At 33.8% G+C, this 22,044-nt stretch overlaps 2 protein-coding genes across 2 annotated transcripts; both read right to left on the bottom strand.

Moving 5' to 3' along the window:
* Positions 1 to 438: 438 nt before the first annotated feature.
* Positions 439 to 6,580, bottom strand: LOC133694491 (probable inactive receptor kinase At5g10020). The gene is made up of 3 exons (XM_062116022.1): positions 5,422 to 6,580; positions 3,041 to 4,696; positions 439 to 1,209 (listed from the first exon to the last, which is right to left on the bottom strand). Exons 1-3 carry the CDS (start codon positions 6,347 to 6,349, stop codon positions 632 to 634), a joined length of 3,162 nt encoding a protein of 1,053 aa, XP_061972006.1. The 5' UTR covers positions 6,350 to 6,580; the 3' UTR covers positions 439 to 631.
* Positions 6,581 to 15,570: 8,990 nt separating this feature from the next.
* On the bottom strand, positions 15,571 to 21,685 carry LOC133694610 (2-isopropylmalate synthase 2, chloroplastic-like). Its single transcript, XM_062116190.1, has 12 exons — positions 20,857 to 21,685; positions 20,099 to 20,312; positions 19,932 to 20,012; positions 19,235 to 19,327; positions 19,056 to 19,142; positions 18,451 to 18,551; positions 18,036 to 18,069; positions 17,870 to 17,944; positions 17,065 to 17,148; positions 16,836 to 16,970; positions 16,225 to 16,370; positions 15,571 to 16,122 (listed from the first exon to the last, which is right to left on the bottom strand). The coding sequence occupies exons 1-12, from the start codon at positions 21,546 to 21,548 to the stop codon at positions 15,987 to 15,989; spliced, it is 1,878 nt and encodes a 625-aa protein (XP_061972174.1). The 5' UTR covers positions 21,549 to 21,685; the 3' UTR covers positions 15,571 to 15,986.
* Between the last annotated feature and the right edge of the window lie 359 nt (positions 21,686 to 22,044).

Here is a 22,044-nt window from a genome sequence, read left to right as displayed (position 1 = left end):
CGATAAAATTATAATTTATGTCACAGTTTACTATCGTGATATTTAGTCAAATGTCGTATTTTGAATCATAATATCCTCAAACTGTATTATTTTACCAAAACCTTTTCATCTTGTGTTTTTTTTTTTGTACTAATTACTTAATTTATCCAACTGAAACCCTGTTTACTTATATTGTTTAAAATTGTGATTCATGATTAAAATATTTTTTACTTGAAAATATATTAAAATAATATATATATATCATCATCATTCCTCATCAGAACTACCAGACCACATCCCACATTATGAAAAACAGCTTCTGCAGAATCCTCATTAGCACTCTTGTTATAATTGGTAACGTGACATAAAAGAGGATAACGATAAGCTTTACTGCTACAACAAAGCTTGATTTCCATTCAATGAGAACACAAGAATTGAAATTGTTTTCAATTGAAGATCAAACTCAAAACACTGTCAAATAATCAATAGATTGGCTGTTCCTTTACAAGAGAATTTCCAGACAACAAAAAAAGTGATGATTAGCCCCAAAATCAGAAGGCTTAAAACCAATTAATGAAAAAAAAATGGGGGAAATGGACAATTGGGGGTCGAGGAATGACAAAAATTAATTCCAGGACACATGTACAAAATTTCAAACAGATATAGAACATAGATCATCAAAGACTTGTCTGATGTTAGGCCTCTCATTTACAGGAAGAATACACTTAAGCGATATGGCAAGCAAATCATCCATTGCCTTCGTTGGTTCTTCCCCACCTGCAATATCCCTGTCAATGCAGTCCACTCGTCTTCCTTCTTGATCGCACAACTGAACCCAATCTGTAAGGTCAACAGCTCCTGATTGACCTGATATTATGTCACCAGCACTTCTTCTGGTTAACAATTCCATCAGGATCACTCCAAATGCATACACGTCAGCCTTGAATGAAGGCGCAGGTTTAGATGCATTATCAAGCTCTGGAGCTCGATATCCTAGTGCTCCAAGATTTAGTATCTGCTCTGCAATGCCAGCAGGTGTCATCAAACGGTGTAGTCCATAATCAGTAAGGCGAGAATTGTAATCAGGACCTTCCAGAAGTATATTTGCTGGCTTTAGATTTCCATGGAGCATGCCTCTATCATGAAGATACAATAGACACCGAGCAACATCAACAGCAACTTTTAGTCTTTGGCTGAATGACAACAGGGAGTACCTCCGAGGTGTTGTTTCTGTGCAACGTGTGTTCCAGAAAAAAATAAGAAAGAATAGCGGCAGCAGCAAAAAAATATACAGACATCCAAATGAAAATGCAAAACACTCTTGTATAAAACCCAAAATGCATGTTTCTGTTACTCAGAGTTGAAGCAAGCTTAAAGTTAAGGACAACTGACATTGTTGCCTCCATGTTATGCGCACTACAATCAGTTTATCTGTTAGCCTAGACACTGGTAGAGACATGGTATACACATCTGAAGACTATAGAACTAAAATCAAAGCTCACACCTCTCAGATGAGAAGACAAGGGAACTAACAAGGAACCCTTCAGTTTTAGAAACAAGCTTTGGTGTGGGCTGTGGTCATCATTGTACAATTGCAGTTGCCAACCGGCTACACAAACTCTAGAACATTACCTGCCATATCTCTGGTTTTGATTCTAAATTCCCATGCTTGTGCAAACACCATACCAACTAAATTCCTAAAACACATGTGCACGCCATATTAATAGGTGATAGAATGTGAAACAGAGAGTGGACTAATACCTTGCCTTGCACACAAACACAAACACACCTCACCATATCCAATCCAGTAGTTTCGTATTCCACCAAACCATATCATCATTCAAATTACCAAAATCGTTCACTTAAATCAAATACACACACAAACACAAGATTTCATCACCATTTACACACTCAATCTGCAATATTCATAATTCTATTGTATTCACCCACTGGAAACATAGGTAATCTATTACACCAGAGAAAAGCAACATAAATAGACAATCAGTGTCTAAAGTCAGGAAAAGATTCATCATGCAAATAAATGTTTACATCTATAAAGTACTTGTTTCATGGACATGGCTATATTATAATGCTAGTTTCTGCATAAAAAAATTCATAGATCCAGTAAAATTCTTGTCGATAGCATCACTAACGATTTAGAACAGATGTATGGACAGAATAGCATCTACAGAAATATGTTACAGGTACATAGTCCTATCATATTTTATTTAACCGGCACAAAATGGGTACCATTAAATTTTTGGACATACAAAGACCACAGAAACAACTGGATTGTTGAAACATCTCTCAATCTTTGACGTTCAGGGAAAAAAGAAAACAGGGGTGGGGAGAGCACACCATTCCATTTAAGTATAATCCATAGCTCCTCAGTCTACCAGGTTAACTACCTACATAATAAACTGAACGAGAACAAATTCCCTAATATATCAGGACATGGAGACAAGAAAGCAGTAATATCCCGGATAATCATATTCCAGATTAAATTCTTTTTTTTCCAATGACAAACCAGGCCTAATGCAGGACAACTGGTACAACACAGATCCAATTTGATAGCACCCCACTGTCTACCTGAGGTTCATTGAATTCAAGAACCTTATTCTTGCAATATTTGATGGTTCCCTTGTCTACTTGATGTTCATTGTAGTAAAGAACCTTATTTTTCCAAACCTCAATGATGGGGCCATGGGCTGTGTTTTATCCTTTTTTTTATTTTTATTGTGCCCGTTGTCTACCTCTACAAAGTGAGGCTATGTATCACCATATTCAAGGCAACTGAAGGAAATATTCCTATTGTTTGTAGCAGAATATTTTTGAACATTATGTATCATGTTTGAAAATAACATTTAAGTTCAGAAACCAGGATCTGCACCAGTCTTGACACGAGTATTAAAATTCCCTATATTGACTAGGTTGAAATCAAAGAATCAACATGCAGCAGTAATGTAGCATGTTTTTCAAAAAACTATCAAAGTTGGACGATATACAGCAAAATAAAAACATGATGAGAAATACACAAAATTAGACATAATAAAATGCTTACCATATAGATGTAGGGCCAAGCTATCACCCTGGATATAGTCAGCTAAAAGAAGTCTTTCTTGCTCTCTAGGCCCCCAATAATATGCCCGCAGTGGAACAATATTTGGGTGTCGTATAGAGCCAATCTTTTTAACTTCCTTAGCAAATTCTTTCTTATGTTTGACTAGTCCAACCCGCAACCACTTCACAGTCAGCATATGTCCACTGTCTAGAGTAGCCTTATATAAAGTTCCATGGCTGCTTCTGCCAAGAACTTCAGCTGGAGCTCGAGATAACTCTTCTGCTGTAAATGCAAGTGAACTATCAAGGAAGGACAGTTCCCCAGCCAACCTGTCTGGTGAATAGACATCCAATTTTGCAGGTTCAACAAAACGAGGTGAGGAAGATAATGGGGAACCTGGGGAGGACTTCCTTCCTGATGTTGTGGGATGGTCATCTAGCAAATTAGGAATTGATGAACTCGCCATCATTCCTTCATACAAACTATGCTCAACAATTTCAGTTGCAGATTCTGTCTGCCCTGATAATGACCTTGAATTTGCAGTAAGCAAGTGATTGTTCGAAAAACTCAATGAAGTTGGAGGGCGGTGAGCATTCAATTGGAATTTGAAAAGGGAAGTTCGGGAAGATCTTCCTAGCTTAGCATCCTCCATTGCTGTTTGACCACTAAAATCACTTCTCCCATGAAATTCTTTCCGCTGTGCCCGCTGATAGGCCAATAAAACAAAAGCAACCATTGCAGCAGCCCCGACTGTAGCAACAATTATTGCAATTGTAATATTACGCTTTGACCCGTGTTTCCCTCCTCCAGAAATGTGATTTGGCACAGAATTTGTTGATGGTCCACCGGCCTTTGAGGTGATTAATGAGGGATTCCCAGGAAGAAATGAAGTAATATCAAATTTATTTCTCAAATTTTGTGGAATATTTCCAGAGAGATCATTATAGGACATGTTCAATCCAATCAGACTGGATGGAAGCTTGTCAGGGATTTTACCCTGAAAATTGTTGGCAGATAAATCAAGGTACTGCAAGTAGGTTAGCTTGCTCAGTTCAATTGGCAGCTGTCCTGTTAAGTTATTATGTGAAAGATTCAGTGATTTGAGATTGGCAAAGTTGCCTATGCCAGAAGGCAATGGACCAGATAATGAATTTTGAGAGACATCAAGAGACTCCATCAATGGATAAGAAGGTAGAACTAATAATTCGCCTGCACCTGACCCTTGAACTGGAATTGGCCCTGAAAACTGATTTCCTGAAAGATTCAGGTTCGTCAAGGTCAGTGAAGTAAAGAAACTACCCGGAATAGGCCCATTGAGTTGATTTAAGCTGAGGTCAACTGAAGACAATGTGGAAATGTCCCACAACTGAGGAGGCAAGTTGCCTTTTAGGGAATTATTCCTAAGATTAAGTTTAGTTAACCTCACAAACTGAGGAGTCAAGTTTGGCAAGCTTCTGGATAACTGGTTTGAACTCAAATCAAGAACCTCCAAAGTGGCTCCCCACTTTTGCATGACAGACATGTCACCAGTGATCATATTTCCACTCAAATCCAGAACTGAACATCTTTGAAGAAAAGTGGGCAAGTGACCTTTTAAGCCATTTGAAGAAACATTCAAAACATTCAAAGTTGTGGAGTGAATTCCATTAATATAACCTGCAGATATATAAAATGAGAAATTCAGACACGGAGAACTCAGTGTTGAGTGGTTATGGAAGCAGAAAACAATGGTATACAGCCATCTATCTTAAAACAAAATGTAAAACCAAACTTCTAGAAATCTTTTATTTTCAATTGTTTTATGTGCATTCACTGTTCAACTCTCTCAACAGAAACATCTAAAATACAAGTCAAAATATTCAGTTTGCATATGAAATGCGAATGGCCATCATAAGGGCACATATACTTGTTCCTGCTCATTTTCCTGCTACTCATCTACATGACCAGACCCAAACATTTCCAGTGTCAACTCCAATTCGACAGGTTGCACTTCATTTAACAAGAAACAACATTTTAGCTATGCTTCTAGAGTCCAAATCAAGAAAGCCACGTTTTGACTATACCTCTAGCGCCCAAATCTGAGAATTCACCACTGGCACCTTGGAATACGATCCCTGTATGTGGGTTTACTATTTGTAGAAACCCATATTTAGAAAATTCGGGTAAACAATCACAAATATATGTGACTTCCACAAAATAAAGTCAAAATCCAGGTTTTAAGTACTCCAATTGGATAAAATTCACCAGAAACATCACTTCATTTGACTATACAGTACACCCCAATCAAAATTCTAACAGAAAGTAGAAAAATATAAAAACACATCAAATAAAAATTAAAAAGAAATAATAATCGCAAAAAGAAAAGTCAAGAATCACTAAACCTGTAAATCCATTGCCACTAAGATCCAGTTCTTCAATCGGTATCGACCCGTTCAACAATTCCTCGGGTATACCTCCAAAAAGCTGATTATTCCCCAACCTCAAAACCTTCAAATTCGTCAAAGACCCAAATGAAGGCAATTCTCCATTAATCTCATTATTCCCCAAATCCAGAACCTCCAAATTCCTAAACAGCCCAATTACGTCTGCTTTCAAAAACCCACCATTCAATTTATTCTTTCTCAAATTCAAAAGATGCAATGTATTGGCCAAACCTGACACATTCTCTCCACTTATGTCACCAAACCCGCCAGAAAACTCATTATCACTCAAATCCACTTTTTCTAAATTAATCAATTCACTTAAGACCGCACTAATATCACCCCAAAACCTATTAGAACTCAAATCCAAAACCCTCAATTGCTGCAAATTCCTAAACCCAACTGGTAAACCGACGGGAAACCCGCCTTCGAAACCATTCGTTGACAAGTTCAAATACTTCAAATTCCATAACTCCGCGATCCGACCAGGGATCGGACCTGAAAAGTTGTTATTAGACAGATCCAAGTACTGTAACGAGCTCATTGATCCCAATGCGGGTACAAGGCGGCCCGTAAACTGATTACCCGAAAGTGAAATATTCTGCAGGGAGTTGAGGCTTAGTAAGGTGGAGAACTTCAAGTCACCGGCGAGACCAAGGCGGTCTAGGGTAATAGAAATGACGGAATCGGAATTGCGGTCGCAGGAGATACCGGGCCAGGAATGGGGGCAAGAATTAGGGTCGGGTAAAGCAGAGGGGTCCCACTGAGAGATGATATGGCGCGGGTCGGATTGGATACCTTTTTTGAATTCGAGTAAGGATCGGAGGTCGGAGCCGGAAGTGAAGAAAAAGAGTAGAGAGAGAGTGAAAAGGAAAGTGAAAAGAGTCATTTGAAGAGTTTAGGAAAGAGAACGACTCTGTGCTAGTGGTTCGTTAGAGAGAACATTTGATTTTATTTTACTAGAGAGGTTGAAACCCTAGCTGGAATGTGAAAAGGTATCTTGAGACAGACAGAGAGAGAGAGCAGAGGGTTAGGGTTTTTTTTTAAAAAAAAAAAGGTTAAAGAGGGAGAAGAAGAGAGAGTGTTGTGTTTTTTTAAAATGGCGGTTTTAGGAGAAGGGGGATGAGGTGGAGAGTGTTGGTTGGTTGGGGTGGGGGGGAGAGAGAGAGTAACTACAGACTGTAAAGGACAAGCCTTTGTTCTCTTTCTTTGCTGTCCCTCTGCACTGCACCTGCACTGCTTGCTACATGCATGTATGTATAGTGTATGTATGTATGTATGTATCTACTTCTTCTTTTTTCGTGTAATCTAATTATTAAAAGAGGCCGTCCAAAAAATTATTTCCGAATCTGTTCAAATCTGGATGGTTCGTAATAATATTATTAGGGTGATTATTTTGGTTTGGTTTTTATTAAAAAATAATTAAATAGAATTTTTTTTTAAAAAAATTAAAATTAGTTCAAACCGACCGGTTTCAGTTCGGTTTTTTAGAATAAAAACCGGTTCAAACTGGTTTGGCTTAATTTTTCTAGTTTGGCTCGGTTTTTTCGGTTTGGCTTGGTTTTGACTCGGTTTTTTTATTTGGGTTTGGTTCGGTTTTTTAATTTCCGGCTTATAAAACTGAAATGAACCGGTCGGTTTGGGTTTGGTTCAATCTTTTCAATTATTTTTTTATTTTCTCAATTTAATAAATTTTTTAGTTTTTTAGCTCCCTAGTTCATATGTAAAAATCGACTCCAGATATATCATTAATATCTGAAAATAATTATAAGTATATATGCATTTTTTTATCTGATAATAAATAGCACTCTTCAGTCATTTTACATATCAATTTAAATTAAATATTTTATCAAGATAATTCTTGATGTATGACTTCCACATTAATTTAAAGTTTTTGAATATTGATTCTATTGTATAAATTTAAAGAATCAAGAGAGCTGTCTCATTAACCATCAACTCTTCGAGAAGAAAAGTTCTTGGATATTGACATTTGATTTTAATTAATGCCAACATCTTGATTATTTATGTTTATGCATATGCATTAAAAAAAACTCTCAACCTCAACTGAATTTGATTTTTGAAATTACGAAGACAAGAGGGTATTATCAAATCAGTTTTTATACATTAAAACCAAGTAATTCAGTAATTAAATTTAAATAAACCAAGTATATTTGGATTTGCATATCATCTTGTTTCAGAAGATATTTAAAATAGTGTTTCAACCGGGGTTTTGATTCTTGAATTGTTTTGATATAATAATAAATTTTAAAAAACAAATAAATTATTTTAACTTAATTTTAAATTAAAAAAATAGTTAAAAAGAAAAAAAAACAAAGCTAGAAGTATCTATCACCCCCCCCCCCCTAATTTAATTTAATTTAATTTAATTTAATGTAATTTGACTACGTGTGTTTACATTGTGCATCACGCAAATAAACGAGAGAGGACCCTACTCACATGCTCTCAAAGGTTTTTTTTTGTTTTGACGTGTTAATTGGTTTTTGGCGTTTTGGGTCGGACACATGGTGTGTGTAATTGGAGGAGAGATTGAAGGGGCATTTGCCATTAGTCATCACTCAAGAAAATTCGTCAACTTCTTCCTCCTCTTTCACTCAAATATTTTTTTTAATTTTAATAATTATAACCCAACTAGTCATATTCTAAATTTATTTTCTAAAAATAACTAGTTCGAGTTCCATAAATCTCGAAACTACTAAAAACTTCTATGACCGTTAACTCCAGGACTCATAGAATTAATCGAGATACGTACAAGCTAACCCGAAAATCTATTAATCTAAAATATATATATATATATATATATATATATATATATATATATATATATATATATATATATTAAAAAAAAGAACTGGTCTTGGAAAGGAAAGTCAGCTGTAGTGGGTGTCTAGAAGCAAGAAGATCTTTTATGAGCCGGCAAATAAAAGATTTGTTGTAAAATGGAAATGAGGAACGTAGTACAAATTGCTTCACCAATGCGATCGGATGAGATGTCGGGTCTCTTTCAAATTAATATGTGCGTTTGTCTCGTCTTTCATCTGGAAAGTAATTGATGCGATGAGGGCATCCGCTGGGAACCATCCCCTTGTCTGCTTAAGATTTTACCATCCATCGTGATTGTTTGAAAACAAAAATAAAAACAAAGGCATTGCCGTATATAAAAATAAATATTCACTGAAACAGTATATTTAATGTTTTGCTTTTCACAAGAGAATTCAATGGACTTCGTATTGGGAATAATTCGGTGTTTTTATATGGTTAGTAAGCCATTATGAAATTAATAAGAGGCAACTTGGTCTTTTCACTTTTTTTCACACGGGTCAAACATGTCACGCCAAATAAGTTAGTCATAAGTTAAACATTAATGACTTGAAATTTTATTTTTAATCAAAACACCATTTAGATGGGGTGATTAGTTTGCTATTTGCTTTTTAGGTAAAAAATGACACATCAATTTTTTTCTCCATTTATTAACGCATATGATAATTAATTAGTTTGATTTAATACATTGATCAAATTTATATTCATCATTTCAAATATTTTATAACATCTATAAAAGAATAGCGAGAATCACTTTTTTTTAATGCAATGATTGTCTTTTGATTTGGCCACCAACTACGCGTAGACCTTATGCCTAGTCTTACATATGTAGCTATGATTTTAGAGTTTAGAGTATATCTTTTAGATAGATTTTCTTTTTAGTGTTTTCAATAACATTAACTAACATACATTAAAAGGTCCTTGCATTTCACTATAACAATGAATACTGAGATGTCAAGGTCTTTATCACTTTGATCCTCAAGTTTTTTTAGGATTTTTAAACTTTCAAACTTAGTTTTTTTTTTTAATTTTATCATTCAATATTTGATTTACCAGGTATTGAAAATTATGTCATTTTTCAATTAATGTTTTTCTCAATTACATCCTTCAATATTAGGTTCATTGAGAATCGAACTTCATAATTGTTTTTTGATTTTCTTTATATAGGGTTATCATAGTTTTATGACTCGGGTCGCGAGTTACCAAGTTAACTCGGTTTTTTTGTTATTTTTTTAATTTTTTTTTTCAATTTCATCTTTTAATTTCAAGTTGATTTGGAATTGAACTTTATAATTTTTTTGTGCTTTTTATAGAGTTATTATGGTCTTATGACCCAAGATTGGCAGGTTAACCTATTGGTTGGGAAAAGTTCATGATTTTTTTTCTATGAGGTTATTATTGTCTTATAACCCAGGTTGCAGGTCAGGCTAGTTGACTCGGGTTTTTTGTTATTTTAGCTGATTTGTTTTCAATTTCATCCTTCAATAATGAGTTGATTGGAAATTAGGCTTCATAATTTATTTCAGTTTGTGTTCTACAAGGTTATCTCAGTCTCATAACTCGGGTTAACTCAAGTGGTTGCTGTGTGTTCCTTTTTTAATTAATTTTTTTTTAATTTTATCCTTCAACATTGGTTTGATTGAGAATTGAGTTTCATAATTTATTTTGATTTATTTTCTATGAGGTTATTCCAATCTCATGACTTAGATTTGATAGGTTAGTCTGGATTGATTCGGTTTATTTTCCTAGTTCAGATTTGTTTTCAATTTCATCCTTAAACATATATATATATATATATATATATATATATATATATATATATATATATATATATAGGGTTATTAACTACCCGAGTTGATTCGAGTCGATCTAATATATTGTTATTTTAATATTTTAAAAAAGATATTGTCTTGGCTTTTGCAGTGAAACTATATTTTTATCGGTCATTCAAGGTTATCTTTGGACCTTCCAAGTTGACCAGGTTACATTAGATCAATTTCTATACGGTTTAAATATTTTTTTCTACTAAAAAAACACATTAACAACACTTGAATATATTTTTTAGGTAAAAATAAATTGATCTGACCTCCAACATAGTGCAAACAATTATCTAATTTGTTGCTATCCATTTTTGGGCCCCCACATAAACAAAAAATCAGAAAAAAAAGGAAAAAAAGAGAAAATACAAAAAATCAAAAAAATATTCGAAGAAAATAAAAAAATATATCAGTGAGAAGAATATACCAGAACACCCAGGAAATTACCAAAAACTGGTTGAGGAAGATCAAAATATACAAAATTAGAAAATTTGATAGCGTATTTTCAACTGATAAAGGTCCTATTGGTGAAGAAAACTCAATTTGAGGAGAAAAAAATCCAAAATTAGATGTTTAAGAACTCAATTAGAATTCTTTAAGGTTTAATTGAATTTATCAAGGGCTTAATTGTAAGAAAAATTAATTTTTAAAGTTAATTTAGGCTTTAATTAGAAGAAATTAAAGTTTGGGGTTGAATTGTAATTTTTAAGAGTTAATTTGGTCAAATAAGGGGCTTAATTGCATAAATATTGAAGTTTGATGGGCAATAAAGACTTGTTTGAAGGAATTCAAAACTAAGGACCAAACTGGAAAAAGATGCGTGAATGTAAGGGTTAGAATTGACCTAATTAGGGGTCAAATTAAACCAATCAAAAGTTTGTTGGTCAATTGAGGGTCAAAATGCATGAATCCAGAACCAATTACTAGAATGAAAAACACGATCAATTTTGAGGCAGATAATTGAGTTTGGCAAGGGTGAAATTGCATGAAATTAAAAATTTGGATGCAATTATGGGTGTAATTAAAAGAAATTGAAAGAACAAAGACTTAATTGACATTTTTCAATCCCAAATTAAAAACCCTAAATGACGTATCTTTCATATTTAATAAAGAGAAGGTGAATGACATGTCATTCATCACCTGAGCATCCCTGTTTTGATAGTTTTGGTTGTTAACAACTTCAAACGAATGAATTTAAAGCTACAGACCTTCAAATTAAATAAGGTTGGATTCAAATAAAATTATGCATCCTTTCTATCATCTTCTGGTGGTATAAGGTGACAATGACATCATAGTTGCTCCAATAAAGTTTTGAAAATTGACAACTTAGTCATCCTTGATAGTGAAACCACCATGCAAAAATCGATTTGCTTTTTGTGTGTTAACACATAAAAGTTTCTCAATAAGTTATTATCAAGGGTTTACAACACTTCTTTTAAGATCAAGAGGTCAAAAATGGATTCATGACCTCCCAAAACCCTAGAAGAACTCTATAAATAATGTTGCATTCACCTCTTTGTTGCTGTGATTTTTATTTAATAAAGTTATTTTGAAGTGTTTTTATGTTTTTGATATATTTAAGATGATGTTTAAGTTTGTTTTTTTATATATTATGTATGTTAAACTAAGGGTGTTTATCCTGGACTTATTAGGCTTGTTTATGCATAAAATAGGTTCAGAAAACTAATTTTGAATCCATGTTGCATGAACATGTAGGCTGTTTTAGGTTGATAGTTTTTAGATTTGGTACCTCATGCTTGATTTTGATGTTTTTTGTTAGTTTTGTTAGGTTTAAACATGTTAACGTATGATATTGTGACTTGTTGGGATAAAAAACCGTGTTTTAGAAGCCAAAAACTCCCATTTCTGGGGTTTGGTAGTGGTTGGGCATGGCTGGGTTTTTTTTTTGGTTTATAAGTAATGTTCTTTGTGTTCTTGGAAAGAGTATTGCCTTGGAGCCTTGATTTGGATCAATTTTGGTCCATTTCTTTGCACAGAACCCTTCCTTATGCATGATTAACCAATAATCTAGTGCTTATTCGCATTAATAACATGTTTTTTAATCATATTGTTTCGGTTTGGAACCAAAAACTATTTTGACAAATCATGATATTTAAGTGATAATCGAAGTGAATGGATATTGGATTATTGATCCTCGCATGATTTTCAACATGTAAGTATCTTCGTTTCAACCAAATCTGGTCTATTTTGGGTTCCTCGTTGTTGGGTTCGAGTTTAAATGTCTTTTATGTTCTGTATTTTTTTGGTATTTGGTTTGTTTTGTTTAGGTTATTATTTTTGAGTTTTTTTAGTATTTAATATGTTTTTTTTGTTGTTTTCGGATTAAATCAAGATTTTTTGTTTGGTTTATGGTCGAACTATAAATTTCAGGTCAGCCCAGTCGCATTAACCCAATCAGATCATTTTGGGTCAAAGACTTAAGACACTGTTTGGTTTTTCATATTTTTGTTAAGGCTTTTTTTTTTTGTTTATTGGATAGTTTTATTTCAAGAAAAAACGGGTTTTTGCTAAACAAAACCTAAAAAATAAAAGAATATATTTTTTTCTTGCATATGGACAAAAATCCTAAAATTATTAGAGCTTCTTTTTCAAAAAAAAAAAAAAATATTATACTTTGGCATGTTTTAAAAAATATTGCACGGATTTTATAACAAGTTTGTAAAATTCCAAAGGTTTTAAATTTTTTTTGACAAGAAAACATTATTCACTTTTAATATAAGGATAAAAAACCTAAAATGAATTAATATCCAAAATATTATTAAGTATAACAATTATACTATTAATTTTTAATATAAGGATACAAAACCTAAAACAAGTTAATATCCAGAATATTATTATAGATAATAATTTTATTACTCACTTTAATACAAGGATAAAAAAATTTGAATGAGGTTAATATCTAAAATATTATTATGAATAATAAAACTCATTCACTTCTAATATAAGAATAAAATCCGCAAGGAATTTTATCTAAAATATTATTTGGAATGTCAAAAATTCTAGTTTTACCCTGAAAGAAGTCTCAATATAATGGAGGATATTTCACTTTTCTAAACCGAGTTCTTAACTTAGAAAATCAAGATTTCTTCATTGTAACAAATCTATCATAGTAAATTGGTAGATATAAATAAGATCAGACCATAGCAAACAATAAAAAAATAATGTAGTTTATCTCATATAAGGTGTACTGGAGATATTAATATTTTTTCTTTATGCAGCTAGTTTCTTATATAGAATATTTAAAAAAATTAATTAAAATTTCTAGTAATTATAATATTAAATAACAACTCTTCAATTAATTAAAAAAAATCTTCTAGATCTCGTTCACGAAGGGTTACTGTGAAGTCACGCTATTGCGATGAAGGTACGACATAATTAATAGTATGTAAGTTTACTCTCTCTTTTCTTTTTTCCCACTGTGCTACGAATAAGAATAGTAATAATTGATACCACAGGTTGTATAAAAATATAAATTAGACTCCTTGCCTGTGTATTATTATTTGTAAGCTTTTGCCAGTAAAAAAAAAAAAAATGGTTTTGGACGGCTCAGATTGGCTGTCACAGAGAAGTCAAACATTAGAGATTAAGTCAAATAGTGGGTGTCCACGAAGTGTCCTGGTACTGATGACGTGGGGTCTATACTTTTATTGGATGTGGCGATGGCACACCTTTTCAATCTTTTTCTTTTTCAGAATAAACGATCGAACGCACCTTTTTTTCAGATTAAAGTCAAATATTTTTTTTATAAATATTCTATCTTATTAAGTCTAAAAGCTTAGAATGTTTTGAAATATAATAATGATTACTTTTCAAATAATTTTTTATATCAAAATATATATTAATAATATTTTTTTATTTTTAAAAAATTATTTTTGACATCAGCACATCAAAACGATCCAAAACATAAAAATCATATTAAATTTTAGTAAAAAAAAATTTAAAATTTTTTACGTTCCCAGTCGATTTCTAACAGCAGTATAATAATATAATAGTTGTTTTTTTATTTATGTCTCATTTAAATTTAAATGAAAGTTAAGAATAATTTATCTATTAGATAGAAAATTTAAAATTATTTTACAGAAACTCTTTAATAATATTTTTTGAACTAAACCGCCATTACTTTGCATGTAATTCTTAAATCAAGAGCAAGAGGGAATGACAAATTCGAACCATAGCCACTTGATGAAAGTAGCTTTGATATTATATTAAATAATTATTACTTAATCTAAAACTCAAGTTAGCATAACTCTCAAGAACGGTTTTATGTTAACTTTTATAACACGAGTATTAAAGACTAATTGTGTTTAATTAACCTTTAATTTAAAGAGTAGGTGATCATCATGTAGGATTTGTGGAATAAGTTTCATCGTCTTTGGAAGTCTTATACGTACACGCTCTCTCTCACACATGAGACGAGAATGTGCCGAAATGGGAGACATCACGAGCAAAGAAGAGAAACAACAACGAATACGTTAATCTGCCAGGAGGGGAGTCCATACATATGAGAAGATTCACATTTTAGAAAATGCAGCGAGCTAGCTTCCATTATTATTATTATTATTATTATTATTATTATTATTATTATTATTATTATTCCAGATACCATCATTTCTAAAAGCTTGACTCGGAAGGCTTGAGAGTAAATGAACTATAAATCCATTTCTAAAATCGGAAGCGACAAGAGTGGGATGCCTTTGTCCCACTGAGAGGGGGAATCAATGGGATGTGGATCGCCTTGGCCAGCAGCATAAGCAGATTCAGCTTGTACAAGCAATTGTGCCTCAAAAGCAAGATTAAAACAAATAAAGTTTCCCATCTTTTGAAAAAAGATATTCTAATGGCTGTTAACCTACAAGTCAGCTATGAATATCCACCATTTTCGCTACGATAAAGCTTTAATAATTACAACTTGCAAGGGCCTTTGAATTCCAAATTATCGCGTACATGCTGGATGCAACATTTTCTAAAAGTTCTATCGAGTGAGTCCCAAACAGTCGATAAACTCCTTCACTGTATCCCTTTATCGATGTCTGCTGATATATTCCCACTTAATCTGCTTTGATTTTGCCACATTAAAATTGTTGTTTAGCCTACGGCTACAAGACAACAAATTATTGTGGAATCAAAACAGAAAATTTTGTGTTATTTTTCCTTCTATGTTTAATTTACGATGTCAAAGAGCTAGAAAGGGAGATTCATTTCTTTGTTCCTTGCTTTGTCATTATATATTATGAAATCAGATCAGAAAATTATGCCCTCTTTGGAGGCACCTTTACATCCATACAAGTTTTGAAGGACTCATTTTGTAGGCAAGAATGCCGGCACCAAGCATAGATTGTCTTTGTCTGCCTCTTGGAAGATGGGAAGAGGTAATGGACAGAGACACTTTGGCAGCTGGGGCCTGAGTAATTAACAGGGAGGAAAAGAAAAGGGAAACAAAGAACTGTTTGAGTCTGAGTGTTTACCTCTTCCTATTACAAGTTTCAACAACACAAAAAGATCAAGTACGTAATCTGAAGCATTGAAATAAAACATACCGCTAACACCAACAGGGTTTTCAGGCATGAAGACAATCCTACTACCTTCAAACCTTTTACATGCTATTCATCCCCCCCCTTGCAGCGGTTTGACATCATGAACAACACAGGAATGAAGAGTTCTCAAACCTCTTCAAAACAAGTTCTTTCACAAAACTACGACCAAAATCCATTGACAGGTTTTCGGTCTTATAGACAATTTTATCTTCAAACATTTTACATTCTAAAATATACTCTCGCTCGCTTTTGAAAGTAAAATGAAGGAGTTTGGTTTGATATATACCACGCAGGAGAGATGAGTTCAAATGCTTCTTCAAGCAGACACAGGAGTTCTTTCTGTAGAAACCCTTTTCATGGATGGCTGCTGCTTAAAAGCTAACATCTTATTTAATGCACCAACATAAGCCCTGACACTAGAAACAACAATATCCATTCCCGCCCCAGATCCACTGCATAAAAGAAAACAAATAAAGATTTTTTCATTAGTCAATAAAGTCACAAAACAGACACATCAACTCAAAATAATGCAACACTAAGATGTGCTACTGTACCTAAATGTCCGTTGAAAGGGTTCATCTGTTAAAGCATGAGTCGGTGCATGTTGGTTCTCCCCACGAATTACAACACGGGTAGTGGCTATCGCATCAATGCCTTCTGTAACAGCATTCATGGAGTACTCAAGAAGTGTTACTGGTTCCTGCATATATAGAAAATTGGACACGAGGGTGCCAGTTTTAGTAAATAATCACACCTCAGCAAAAGCAAATATATGCATTTGGAATGGGAAGGTTGTCAGACAACACAAAGTCCATGACCTTCATTTAAAAAAAAAGAAAGAATCCACAGCCCCTAAGAATATCAAGCACATAAAAAACTCAGGCAACAGTCTAAAGCATACCATAAAGTCTTTACAACATATTAACACTAAAAAAATTCCAATAACAATCAACTGTAAATAATTCCACTGTGACATTACCCCTTACCAAACAAAAAGGCAACTGGGGTAGGAGACTGGTAGGCAAACAGAAAAAAATCAAGTAAATGCAAACTTAAAGATGAATCAAGTTTAGAACCCTGTTCTAAAATTTGATGGAAGGCATAATTTTTCAAAATGAAATGGAAATTCTGGCAATGTAGAGAAGTAATTTTGTGCATATCCAACCTTCACAATGAGGTTAACAGCCTTGTAAGCTGAATCTACAGGCCCAGTTCCAAGAGAACATGCAACATATTCTTCCCCATCAGCACTTAGGAGTTTAACAGTTGCAGTTGAAAGACCAAGGGTTCCACAAGTAACCTGTGTGTCAAGTTCATTCAGATTGGTTAGAATGCAGTTGAAGCATCACATGAAATGAAAAGATGAACCAGCTGAAATTAAATTTCAAACTCACCTGCAAATCATGCAGCTTCCAAACATTTTCTGGCTGAAATACTTCGTCTGACACCAATGCTATCAGATCAGCATCCGTAACTCTCTAGAGCATCAGCAATTTAAATTAAGCCAACAAATAAAGAATACATTCCCACAGAAAGCCTCCCATGGGTGGTTTACTTCCTTTTCAAGAAAGCAGGATTAAAAGACCTCACTTTAATAAATGTTTCTAACACCAACATCCATTAAACAAGACAGCCATGCCAGATTGTCAAGGCAATCTGCTGAGTATAAGGCGAGGAATCTTCAAATTCTCTACTTTAATGCCACTATCTTTCATCATAAAGTACTCATCAATCTAACCATCATTGTTTTACCTAAGCCTTTTAACAACAAAAAGCTTGGGATGTGTTTGCTTCAGGGGGTGGGGAAAATTTGAAGACAAATGAAAAAAGGAAAATTGTTAGAATATCATGGTTTTCTATGAGTCTCACTCCCACCAGGAGTGTCTTATGATCAAACATAAATGCAACTCATGCTATTATATATTTTTCACAAACAGGGTATACCTAGCTCCAAAAGTTTTCTCCTGATTTATTGTCTCAAGTCTCAACATTTTGAGCACAGAAAGCTATAACCAGCACAAGATCTTCCACTTTTGCAAGATCATAGTGATAATCTAAAAGGCAGTTTAAGACAGGAAAATATGACAAGACATCACTAGAAAAGCAATCCTCGACTTTTATTTAAAGATGCACTTTGTGAAAGTAATATATAAACTTGATGGCATCACAAAAGGATGCTAAAAATCATCACTAGTTCACCTTTTTCGTTTCAGCTACAGCCTTGAAACGCCAAAATATATTGCCAAGTTGTGCATCATCCAACTCATAACCAAGCTGATAGAAGCAAAAATAAAAAACTGTTATTGCACAACTCAGAGAATCAGGAAATCCAATGAACTCTTAACATCTGCAAATCTTTGCATACCTCATTTAGTCGATCTTTCAAAGCATGCCGCCCACTTCAGCATTAAAAGGACAAAGAAAATGCCATGATTTGATAAAGAACATATGAATAAAGCAAAAGCAAATAACGAATCTATTATAGAGTCCATCTTAACTAAACCACATAAATATAAGAACAGCGAAATATCAAGAAGGATGCCTATCTCTACTATTAAGTGGTGGACAAACATGGATTATTGGTTTGCTCATTTACATGGGCAACAAATTAGAATCAATTAAGCCCAATCAAAATTACGTATATGAAATTTTCAAGCATTGTGGAAATAATGAAACTACAAAGAAAAACTAGTTTTCCATTCAAAGGTAATAATGCATCAATGGCAATATAGGAAGACTAACTATTGACAGTAGAATTAGAAGATTTTGAAGAATGGTACCTAAGTTTTCCAAGGACAATTCCAGCATCATTGGAACGTTCGAGCCCGATATCTTCAGGTGAGATAATCTCATATGTACTTTTGTGTTTCAGCATCCCATCCTTGAAAACACAAATTATATTTAGAATATATCACAGTAAACCAAATAAATTTCCAAAAAGCATCACTCTAATATTCCATGATTAATGAGTATTCAAGGAAACACATATAATCTAAACAAACAGATCAAGACACCCAGGGCCAGTACCGTGCAGCTTCAAAGAAAATAACTATAAATCAATAGATAATTGAGAAGACATGTAAAAAACTCCGAACAGAGTGTTTTAATGAGAAGCTAAAAAAATGTGAGAGAATCAATGAAAAGTTTAAGCCTCTTATTTAGACACTTCCAAAATTTGATAACTTGCACATTGATTTGCATGTATCTTAATTAATCCATATTGAGAAGAAAATTCTACAGTAGATCCAATTGTAACTACACTCAGATTGCATAAGTGAACAAGCACCTAAATAACATGTATTGGCAACTTAATACAGGTAAGGTAAGTTAAAAGTGAATTGATAAACACAGCATCCATGCTCATTGAAAGTGCAATAATACCAACCTGATGTATGCCACTTTCATGAGCAAAAGCATTAGCTCCAACAATAGCCTTGTGTGGCTGCACATGCAACCCTGTGTACTCTTCTACCTAAAGAATAATGTCAAGCATCATGAAAATCATATTTTATAAACAACAGAATGCATAGCAGGAAAATGCAAAGCAGAGCACAGAAAGAATACCATCTTGCTCGCCATAGTGATGTGTCGAGTATTGATCCCAGTATAAAGACCACCTAAAACATGCTCTCCACGACATTTAATTACCATTACAACCTACATATTTGCAACTAGCATAAGTATACGAAAGAAAAATGAAGGGAAAGAAATATATCCATAGGTGAGAAGCAAGGGTAGGAGAACAGAATTTAAAAGCAAATGCTTCAATAATTAATACAAAAGCAGAATCTCTTAAATTTCAATGCTGCTTCAGAAAGTCACTTAAAAAAGAAAAGAAAAGAAAATCTAGTTATACAACAATCAAATGATAACGTAAAGACCATTCATATAAAACCAAGACCAAGGAAAAAAGTGAAAGGAAGATGGTACAAATTGAGCCACAACAAATGGCTTTATCTGTCTCTATAGACGATATGTATTCTTTAAAACATTAAGATGGAACATGTCATATAAACAGTCCAAATAAAAAAAATCTAAGAAAGCATTCCCTCATGTTGATCATCCCTAGGTCTGTTCTCATGCTATCCATGAGAAAACATTAAAGGTGACAACTTTATTCTCACACAGGCAATTTGAAAATTCCTTTCTCAAGAATTGGGAAAACTGTTTTCAGGGAAAGTAGTGCGATTTTCATCAGCTAAATCAGTGACGAAAGCCTTTTTAATCATGCAAAAAAAGGACATACAAGAAAAGCTTTTACCTCCTCCAATGAAGCATTTCCAGCTCTTTCACCAATGCCATTGATTGTCACTTCCACTTGTCTTGCGCCTGCGCATGCCCCCTGGATTTATTAAAAGTTACGGTGTGAGTGTGATTCAATTTTAAATCAACAGGGATTAAATAGAATAGAAAATGACATTGGCATACCGATAAAGTGTTGGCAGTAGAAAGCCCAAGATCATTTTGACAATGCGTTGAAATGATAACATTTTCAATGCCAGGAGTGTTTGCTTTTATATCGGCAATCAATTGTCCAAACTCACTAGGAGTAGTTATTCCGACTGTATCAGGTATATTCAAAGTTGTTGCCCCAGCTTTGATAACCTCACCCAATATATGATATAAAAACTCTCTCTCTGATCTGGTTTAGGATCAAAATTACAAAATACTTGAAGATTAAATGCGGTCATGTAAACATAAAATTCAACTCAAAACAATAAAAATACCAGCATTCAATTCAAACAGTCATACAAGAAATTAGGAAACCACCTCTATAACAAAATATAGATTCATTGAAATTTCTAACACGAGCAGGTACTCTAATAATCGCATTCTCACTTTCACATCCATTTTCTAACAGCAGGATCTCAAATCTAACAATAATAATAAAAACAAAAACACACACACACAGAATTCGACCCTGAATTCGTAGCCATTAGATCATCCAATGACCAAAAAACAAGTCTGCATGCAACAAAATGCTGTTCACAAAAATAAAACCCCAAAACCATTCACAGCCTTCGAAATAAGATAAAAAAAACAGTGGCTATGCTTCATTTACACTCATCAATAACATAAATGTTCTGTAGCTTCTCTGTACCCATAAACCCCAAAGAATTATATCAGAAACTGAGCAAACAAAATTGAAAACAGAAACAAAAAACTCAAAACCCAAAAGTTCAAACCTGCCAGCGTCTTCAGGGCTAAACTCAACATCATCACAACCCAAACTCCTAGCAAATCTAACCATACTTGATGCAATTTCCACAACCTCTTCTTTACTCTTCCTCAACTTATACTCCATATGAATCCCACTGGTGGCAATAAAAGTATGAATCCTCGGTCTTTTTGCATTCTTAACAGCCTCCCAGGCAGCCCTAATATCATTCTCGTTACACCTAGACAACCCACAAATAACAGGAACATAGCCTTCACTGTCAACTTGATTCCCCACTTCATTAGCAATCATTTTAACAGCTTCAAAATCATCTTTTGAAGCAGCAGGGAATCCAGCCTCGATTATATCAACCCCGAGTTTAGCCAACTGGCGAGCAATGTCAAGCTTTTCTTTGGAAGTGAGTGTTGCGCCAGGGGATTGTTCTCCATCACGAAGAGTGGTATCGAAAATGCGGACGTAATTGGGGTCTGGGATTTTGTTGGGGACGTAGACAGGGCGGGTGAGAGAGGGGGAGGGGGAGGGAGAGGAAGAGGGGGGTAGTGAGGAGGTGATTGTTTTGGTTTTGAGGAGGGAAGTGGAAGTGGAAGGGAAGGAAATGGAAGGAGGAAAAGAGAGTTTTGTGGTGTTCGGAGAGAAAAGAAATCTGTTGAGGGAGATTTGAGAGACGGAGAATTTCGGGGTGGTGGAAATGGAAGCCATGGGAGGAGGAGTAAAGTAAAACCCTAAACTGAGAAATGCAAGAGAGGGGGAGAAGGAGGAGAAGGAGGGTGTGGTTTTTCAAAGGAGGCCGGCGCAGTCAAAGCGGTAAAAAGGATTTTGTGTGGTCCACAGTTGAGATGACTCCATGCATATTCATTGCACTTATTTATTTAATATGAAGATGCTTCCGCCTTCGTCCTTCTTTCTTAAACTCGTTTATTTTGTGCAAAATAATTTTTTTTAAAAAAGTAAATTTTAAAAAAGTAAATTATTTTTTGATATTTGATAGTATAAAAAAAAATAAATTGAAAAATACTTTTTAATATTTAGTTATGTCATAGAAAATAAGCTAGAAAATAACTTATTAATATTTTATTCTTTTCAAGTTTATTAAAATAATAAGGAACAAATCTTACAAATTAAAAAGTTGAATGAGAATGAAATTGAAAAAAAATATAATTTCATAAATTATCTCAAATAAAATAAATAATAATCA

Source organism: Populus nigra, chromosome 5 (genome assembly GCF_951802175.1).
Source record: "Populus nigra chromosome 5, ddPopNigr1.1, whole genome shotgun sequence".
Classification (NCBI taxonomy): Eukaryota; Viridiplantae; Streptophyta; class Magnoliopsida; order Malpighiales; family Salicaceae; genus Populus; species Populus nigra.
The sequence above is the reverse complement of the archived record's forward strand: the minus strand, read 5'-3'. Positions and strand labels throughout refer to the sequence as shown.